The sequence below is a fragment of the Myotis brandtii genome, unplaced genomic scaffold (genome assembly GCF_000412655.1).
Source record: "Myotis brandtii unplaced genomic scaffold, ASM41265v1 scaffold5439, whole genome shotgun sequence".
NCBI lineage: Eukaryota > Metazoa > Chordata > Mammalia > Chiroptera > Vespertilionidae > Myotis > Myotis brandtii.
In genome coordinates, this window is record NW_005370007.1 from 23,489 (window position 1) to 31,367 (window position 7,879).

Consider the following 7,879-nt stretch of genomic DNA (forward strand, 5'->3'; position numbering starts at 1 on the left):
CCAGGCCTGGGTGTGTGCTGCTGCTTCTCCCTATCACTTCATCTCTCTGACTTCCTTGTCTCTGTGAGCAGAGCTCCTGCTCTCCATCCCTCTCCATCAAACCTTCGCAGTCCTTTCGGCCTCCTCACTGCCTCTTGTCCCCCAGACTGTACCTCTTTGTCTTATGCTGTTTATTCCATCTTCATGCTTTGGGTAGAAGAGCATGTTGGAGACAATTCCCAGGTTGTAATCTCAAGACCTGGGACACGTTTATTGAGCATCTATTTTGAGCCAGTCTCTTCTCCTCTTCCTGTTTGCATGTTGGGCAAAATTGTGAAACCTTTCTTCTGAGGGTTATTATGAGGATCAGCAGTGCCTGAGACATGATGAGCCCCAATCGGTTGTTAATTTCTTTCTTTTTCTAAAAACTATATATTTATTGATTTCAGAAAGGAAGGGAGAGGAAGAGAGAGATACAAACATCAATAATGAGAGAGAATCATTGATCAGGTGCCTCCTGCAAGCACCACCCTGAGGATGGAACCCACAACCCAGGCATGTGCCATGACCTGAAATCCAACCATGACCCCTGGTTCATAGGTCAACACTCAACCACTGCGCAATGCCGACCAGAAATCTGGTGTCATTTTGTGACCTGATGAAGGCATGTGTATGGGAGGTGTGTGGTGGGAAGGGCTGTTTGGAAGTCGCATGTGTATCCCCCAAACCTACAAGGTAAATCGGAAGCTGTAGTGCATCCTTGATTGAATGGCAGATGAGCGCAGACAAAAGGATGCAGGGATGGTGGGTCTCATTTGGATCCTAGACTCAGCCCAAGTCAGGAGTGAAGGTGGAAATGTAATGAGTGGGTTGGTCCCTAAGCACTAAGGCACTTAGGGCACCTCTGACCTGGTGGGAGTCCTTCTCCCATAAAACTCTATGCACACCAGTGGTGCAACCTCCAAGGTATAAGGGAGCTGTAGGGAACCATACGTGTTTCACTTGCATTTATTTTTATTGAAGCAACTTTCACATAACATGCAATTACAATATGAAATTCACTAGAATGCAGTAAATACACAATGTCTCAATGACAACATCTATCTTGTTTCAAGAAAGTTTAAACTCCCCCCCCCCAAAAAAAAAACGAACAAACAAACAAAAAAATAACAACAACAAACAGTCCATCTCCCAGCTGTCCTCCTGGTCAACCCCAGACAAACCAATCTGATTTCTGTTTCTATGGGTTTCCTTCTCCTGGACATTTCGCATAAATGGAATCACACAAAACCTGATTCCATTTTGTGTCCCGATTCTGTCCCTGAGCTGCATTATTATGATGTTTTCCCACTATGGACCAAGTGCCTGTCCTTTGTTCTTTATGATTTAAACTAATCCCAGTGTTGTGAAGACACCTCATTTTGTTGGGATGGATGTGACCCAGCATGAAGGGGTGTATAGATGTGAATCCGAACCAGCCATGTGGGACCGACCCTCACTTCACAGGGTGAGAACAGAAGAGCAGTGAAGGAGGGTCAGCAAGGACAGGGAGGGAGGGAGAGCACCCCAGTTGGTGGAGGAGGCGTCCTCTACAGGGACATGGCCCACGTTCTCCTGGACCCAAACCTCGTCTACCACGTCTTCTCCCCTGGACGTTCTCAACAGACAGTTTCCCCAACTATGGTCCCCACTTTCCTTCAGCACCTCCTGGGATCCTCAGATGGGCTCCAAGGCTCCCCCACTCTGAACGGTGCATTGTTCCCTCTGTGTTCACATGCTGGCTGCATCGAGGGTCCTTATGGGGTTGTTTTGAGCCTGAAATAGCAGCACCCCGAGGACCACAAGGATCAAGCCAGCCATGCCCATCCGGGTGAGATTCTCCACTGTGTAGTCTTGGGGATGGGAAAATAAGAATTGTGGTTAAAGAAGTCTCAGAGATCAGGGTAGACTCAAATCTCTAGGATTTTGATGTTCAAACTGGGCTCCCACCTCCCCTTGACATCAGTGTCCCTCTGATGTCTGAACTCAATACCTGTTCTGACTCACCTTGATCAGAGTTAGCTGTGCCCAAGTACTGAGGATGAGTAAGAAATGATCTCAGTTCAGAAATAACTAAGAGCTGTGTGCTCTGTGTTCAGTCTGTGGATCAAGTCCCCATGAGCTGATTCCCCTACAGCTGAGAGATTCCACCGTCTCAACAGCAGGGGACCCCGGGTCCATGGAGGAGGAGTTGGTGTCAGGGGCTCCTGGATCTCAGGAGCACGAAGGGGTGAAAGTCTGGGCTGGGTCTCCTTTACCCCTCCCCACCCAGGCCCCTCCTCTCATGGGTCTGCTATGTCCATTGTCACTTGAAGTTGTTCATCTATTGATTCTTTTATTAACTCACTTTATTTTACAATAACAAATACCTACAGTGGTAAATATATTTTCCAAATGAAAAATATGGGTATGTGGATGCTGATCATGTGATTTTTTTTTAAAACTCAAAAAACAACTAAGGTCAAAACCAAGGAAGTCCACAGCTCTGGTTCAAATTTAAATCACAGAGAAAATCCCCCTAATTTCAATATTTACTGAGCACCAAAAGTAGGAAATTAGGTCAATCTCTTACCCCATTTTTATATAAATCCTATGATATAAACAGAAATTATGGATTGTTCCTCATTACAGTGGTACATGCATTAACTCTAAATGTCAGCTCCACAATTTAGAAATGCACATGGATGATCAGATTACTCGGTTGGGTTAATATCCAAGTGGGTGACACCAAGAAGCCCTTGTAATGTGTGTCATGTGGTTAAAAGTCAGAGAAAGGATAATTGTGAGGAGATGTGTGTCTGCCAGGAAAAGAGAGCCTTCCTAGTAAACCCTAATGAAACAGAAGAACAGATTAGAACAAAGGGGCCAATAGTGCTTTCAACATAAAATGTAGAATTCTTAATGGGTTTGCCTTGACATGAGGTTGGGTGTGAATTAGGCTGTTTTCCGGAAGAGAAACTCTGGAACATTTTAATCCCTCATTTCATTGTGTTAAGTGTGGAGTGAGAAAAATAGGTATGTAATTGGGAATAAAGAAGTGACATTTCCTTGGCCTGGTGGCTATTATAATTTTATCAGCATGTTGGAGGGATCAACTGAAAAACAGTCCACAGGGAGAGAGTCTTTAGGAGGCTAACAGTCATGAAATAAATATGCCCAAACCAAGAGCTTTCCTATGTGCACTTACTACCATTTTGAAAATGTACAGGAATCAAACAGGTTACTTTCAAATTACAATATTAGTTGTGCAATTCTCTAAGTGGGCTGTGCATTTACTGAATTTTACAAATAGCTGTCACATGTTTCTAAGGTTCATGCATAAACCTCACTTGAAAATGTGTGTGATAAGAAGACATTATATAAACAAGAAGTTGTTCTCCATAAAAATGTCTGAATTTAATCAGCTCCCAATGAAAAGAGGAATAGAATGTTTATATTTCAATCTGGATCCATTTATATTGAAAGTTAAATTGTGAGTTTATAGACTGAAGTATTGCCTGAAATACTGAGCAGAGGTGACTGCACAGAGTCTGGGCAGGGGGCCCCAGGTCCTCTTGTGCCCTGCATGGTCCCCCTTGAGTCTCCAGTGAGCAGTGAGGGCCTGGAGGCCTCCAGGGAGCACAGGGCCTTGCAGAGTGGTGCCCACAGGTGGGAACACTTCTTACTACAGCAGGGTGTCCAGTAGGGACAGCATTGTCACCCACAGCTGGTCCCATCTTGACCAGAGCAGCCACCTGTCCTGCTATGAGAAGGCTCAGGGCCCCCACCTGTGTGGTGAGGGCTTCCATCCAAGGGGCTCTGGAAATGAGCAGCTGAGGGAGTGTCCCCTGTCCTCTCTCCACCTCTCCCGGCCTCTCCTCCCCCATCAGCCCAGCCATCTTCCCTGTGCTACAAGCCAGGCCTGGGCACCAAAGGCTGCCAACCTGGCCTGCTCTCCATCGTCCACTCCACACACTCTCCACTTGGGTTAGGGACCCGGGTGCCAGGCAAACTATGCAGGGCTGCTGGCTTCTGGTGGAGAACCCCACAGATTCTGTGTGGAACCAGGAGGAGCTGAGATGCTCAGTGGGAGTTTCCCAATCTTTGGTGTCTCCGTAACATTGTGGCTCCTCTTGCTAAGCTGAGCCCCCAGGCCTGGTGGATAATCAGTGTACCTGCCCCCTGACTCCCTCAGCTTTTCAATCCCTACAAGGTCACAGTGACTGGGAGCAGCAGGACAGGCCAAGAGAGGCTGCACCTGGAGCAGGTCTAGGACAAGCCAGGTGTCAGGTACCCCAGGAAGTCAGAAATGAAAGCACCCCTGCAGGTCATGGCCAGGCAACCCCGTGTTCTGAGGGAAAGGATTCTCAGAGTTCACCTCCCAGGAGAGCTGAGTCCCCACACACTCAGCCCCATTTCCCAGGGTCCCGCCTGTGGGATGTCCCCCTGGGAGCAGCGATGCTCTGGTCTGAAGTGGAGCCACCAAAAGTCACGGGGCAGGGCCTCTGCCTGGTCATCTCAGTCAAATCTCAGTTCTCTTAGCATCACCTGGAGTCATGCCGCCTTTCTCCTCCCTCAGGCCTGTCTGAGACTGCAGGGCCGGGCGGTCCCAGGGGAGGGAGGTGCTGCCTGTGTCCACCTTTTCACAAATGACCCTCCTCTGTGGAACCACCCAGTGCTCCCACTACTTCCATCACATCTCAGACGTAGCTGGGAACAGAGACAGAGATGACTTTGGAGCTCAGAGAGGACAGGACAGGGCTGCTCACCTGGGACCAGGAGCTAGGGGGCCAAATTCAGACACAGCATTCAGGTATCCCCCCCGCAGGACCAAATTCATAACCTCAGGGAGCACTGAGACCCCTCTGCCAGGGAGTCCCCCATTCACCATGAGCCAAGGTCAGGGAGTGTGAGGGATGAAGCTGCCTTCTCCCCACTTGAGCCTGGCGCCTCCTCCACCAGCCTGGGCCCCAACATCTCCCTCTGCCATGACCACCCCACCTGTCCCTTGCCTCACTTCCCCCACTTGGGCCAGTCTACATGGCAGGCGGCGGGGGGATACGTGAATGCTCGGGCCCCTGGAGCATGATGGCTCCACTACAATCTCTCCCAGGCTCCCAGGCCCGTGGGACACAAGCCTCTCTTACGAGTCAGGGGGGCATTAGATGCTCAGAGACTCAGGTGGCTGCTCCGGTCTACGTGGGACCTGCTGTGTGTGACAATGCTGTCCCCACTGGGAACCCTGCTGTAATAGGAAGTGTTCCCACCTGTGGGCACCACTCTGCAAAGTCCCTGTGCTCCCTGGAGGCCTCCAGGCCCTCACTGCTCACCGGACACTCAAGGGGGACCATGCAGGGCACAAGGGGACCTGGGGCCCCCTGCCCAGACTCTGTGCATTCACCTCTGCTCAGGCATTAGATGCACCTACCCTGAGGTGGTCAGTGCTCTCTGAGCAAAGGAAACTCAGTGGTTCATCAGCTGTGGACATGGGCCCTGTGAGTGGGGGCTGGGGTCCCAGAAGGTCGTGGGAAGGAGGACACAGGTGTCAGAGTCTGGGGCCAACCCTGGGCTCCCCACCTCACTCAGACTCTACCTGCATCTGCGCTATGGCCCCTCAGACCCTCCCACTGCCCACCTGGCACCTTCTGGTTCCAAGTGAGGGGGAGGGCTGAACAGTGGGAGGGAGCCTCTAACAGAAAATTATATGGGTGACCATTTCTAGAGCCCCTCACTCCCCATTCAAAGCAGAATTGTTCTGGGACCAAAAGTGAGCGGACAGCTGAGCAGACAGGGTCGGAGGCCCTCACCTGAGACCAGGAGCTCCAGGGGCTCACTGGGGAGTGACAGCAGGAAGGGGGAGGTGCTGTGTGAGCTGTAGCACCTGTAGGTGCCCCCGTGGGCTGAGGTCACAGGGCTCATGGAGAACTCTGCCTGGAACTGCTGAGCTCGGTGCTTTGATCTCAGACGTAGGGGGGGATTGGCTGTCCCCTCCTTGGACAGAAGGAACATGTCCCTTGGGCTCTGTGACTGACACAGCAGGGTCACGTTCTCTCCTGAGGCCACTCTGAGGTCTGGCTGCACCAAGAGGGAGGGTCTGTCAGACAGGTGTCCTAGAGAGAGAGAGGGAGGGTGAGGGCTGCCTGCCCACCTTGCTGTGACCTGAGAGTCACCAGGCCTCTCTCTGAGGACCCTCATCTCAGTCTCTGTTTCCTGAGTCTTCCCCTCTCCCTCTCCACCCCCTGTTTCTCTCTGTCTCTTTCCCTCCCTGGGGCCTGCACTGTCATTATGGCCTCACCACCTGAGACCCCAGCAGGGCCTGTGCAGAGTCTGGTTCCCTGACTCAACCCACTGGCTCCTCACCTGCCACCAGAATGTCCAGGGGGTCACTGGGGGCCGACCACTCAGAGGAGAGGTTGTATCCACCGTAGCATCTGTACCGGCCCCCGTGGGAGCTGCTCACAGTGCCCAGGGGGAAGTGGGCCTGAGAGAGCCCAGCCTGGGGCTGCAGGACAAGGCTCTGGGGGAGGTCCCGTCCCCACTCCTTGTGCAGAGCGAATCTGTCATAGCCGACATCAGAGCGACACTGGAGGGTCAGGTTCTGTCCAGAGGCCATGATGGGGCCCTGCTGGCTCAGGAGGGAGGGCTTCCCAGACTCACCTGGGGAGACCAGACATGAATTACAGGGGCTGCTCCTCCCATAAACACCCTCTGCTGGCCTGGCACTCATATCTCATTGTCTCGCTCTTTGTCTCTGGCCCAGGAGCCGCTGTGCTCCCCTCACCCCACTTTTTCACATGGGGGTCCCCTCACAGCAAAGATGCCAACAACCTGGAAAGTAGCTCAGTCCATGGATAGAGCAATAATGGGACTCACCTGACACCAGGAGCTCCAGGGCATCACTGGCTGGGGACCACACCTGTGGTCTGTTCCTGTAACAGCCATAGCATCTGAATGTCCCACTATGGCTGGGGGTCATGGGGCCCACAGGGAACTGGGCCTGGAACTGCCCACTGGGATGTCGCTGTGAGTTCAGTTTCCTGTAGAGCCTGTGATCTCCTTCCTTAGTCAGAATGAACCTGCCAAATCCCTGCCATGAGCCACACTGGAGGGTCAGGTTCCCTCCTGAGGTCACGACAGGGCTGGGCAGGGCTGAGAGGCTGGGTTGGCTGTAGGATCCTAGGAGAGGAGGAGACAGCCTGTTAAATGGGATCACACCTCCCTCATGTCCCCCAGGGCTGGGCTGTGAGAGGGAGACACCCTGAGGGCAGAGCCTGAGGCTGGGACCCCTGAGTGTCCTCTCACCTGTCGTCACCACCAGCTCCAGGGGGTCACTGGGCTCTGACCAGACATCAAGGTTGAGAGAATAACAGCGAAATATCCCTGCATCACGCTCTGTCATGTATGGGATGGAGAATGTAACCTTGTCCCCGGGCTTCTGTGGCTTCTCTCTTTTCCATGGTGCTGGGCTTCCCTCTTTATCCAGACGGTACTCCTCAGCCTCCTGGGTCCCCTGACAGGAGATGGTCAGGGGTCTCCCCTGGGGGATCACAGGGCCTGGCTCAGCCCAGAGGGTGGGTTTGGGGAGGGGCCCTGGAGAAAACAAGAGGCTGCATTACAAAGGCCTTCCCCACCTCATCCCACAGCTCAGCCCAAGGCACTCTTACTGTATTTCTTCTATCCTAGCCTCACCTCTTCTTTGCACAGGGCCCTCAATGACTGAACTCAAAAAGGACAGGGTCAGGGGCCCCTCACCTGAGACCAGGAGCTCCAGGGGCTCACTGGGGAGTGACAGCAGGTAAGGGGAGGGGCTAAGTGAACTGTAGCACCTGTAGGTGCCCCGGTGGGCTGAGGTCACAGGGCTCATGGAGAACTCTGCCTGGAA

The 7,879-nt window shown here is 52.5% G+C and overlaps 2 protein-coding genes across 2 annotated transcripts in view; both read right to left on the reverse strand.

The window, feature by feature from the left end:
* The window catches only part of LOC102259054 (leukocyte immunoglobulin-like receptor subfamily B member 3), a 14,982-nt gene extending 14,778 nt beyond the window's left edge, over positions 1-204 (reverse strand). Inside the window, 1 exon segment of the mRNA XM_014549281.1 lies at positions 153-204. Coding sequence (XP_014404767.1) covers positions 153-204 — 52 coding nt within the window.
* Positions 205-1,056: 852 nt separating this feature from the next.
* The window catches only part of LOC102258758 (leukocyte immunoglobulin-like receptor subfamily A member 6), a 12,091-nt gene continuing 5,268 nt past the window's right edge, over positions 1,057-7,879 (reverse strand). Inside the window, exons 6-11 of the mRNA XM_014549282.1 lie at positions 7,300-7,587; positions 6,871-7,173; positions 6,358-6,654; positions 5,805-6,107; positions 2,154-2,225; positions 1,057-1,871 (exon numbers count right to left, since the gene is read on the reverse strand). Of these exons, the coding sequence (XP_014404768.1) occupies positions 1,750-1,871; positions 2,154-2,225; positions 5,805-6,107; positions 6,358-6,654; positions 6,871-7,173; positions 7,300-7,587 (1,385 nt within the window). The 3' untranslated portion in view covers positions 1,057-1,749. The remainder of the gene's footprint in view (positions 1,872-2,153; positions 2,226-5,804; positions 6,108-6,357; positions 6,655-6,870; positions 7,174-7,299; positions 7,588-7,879) is intronic.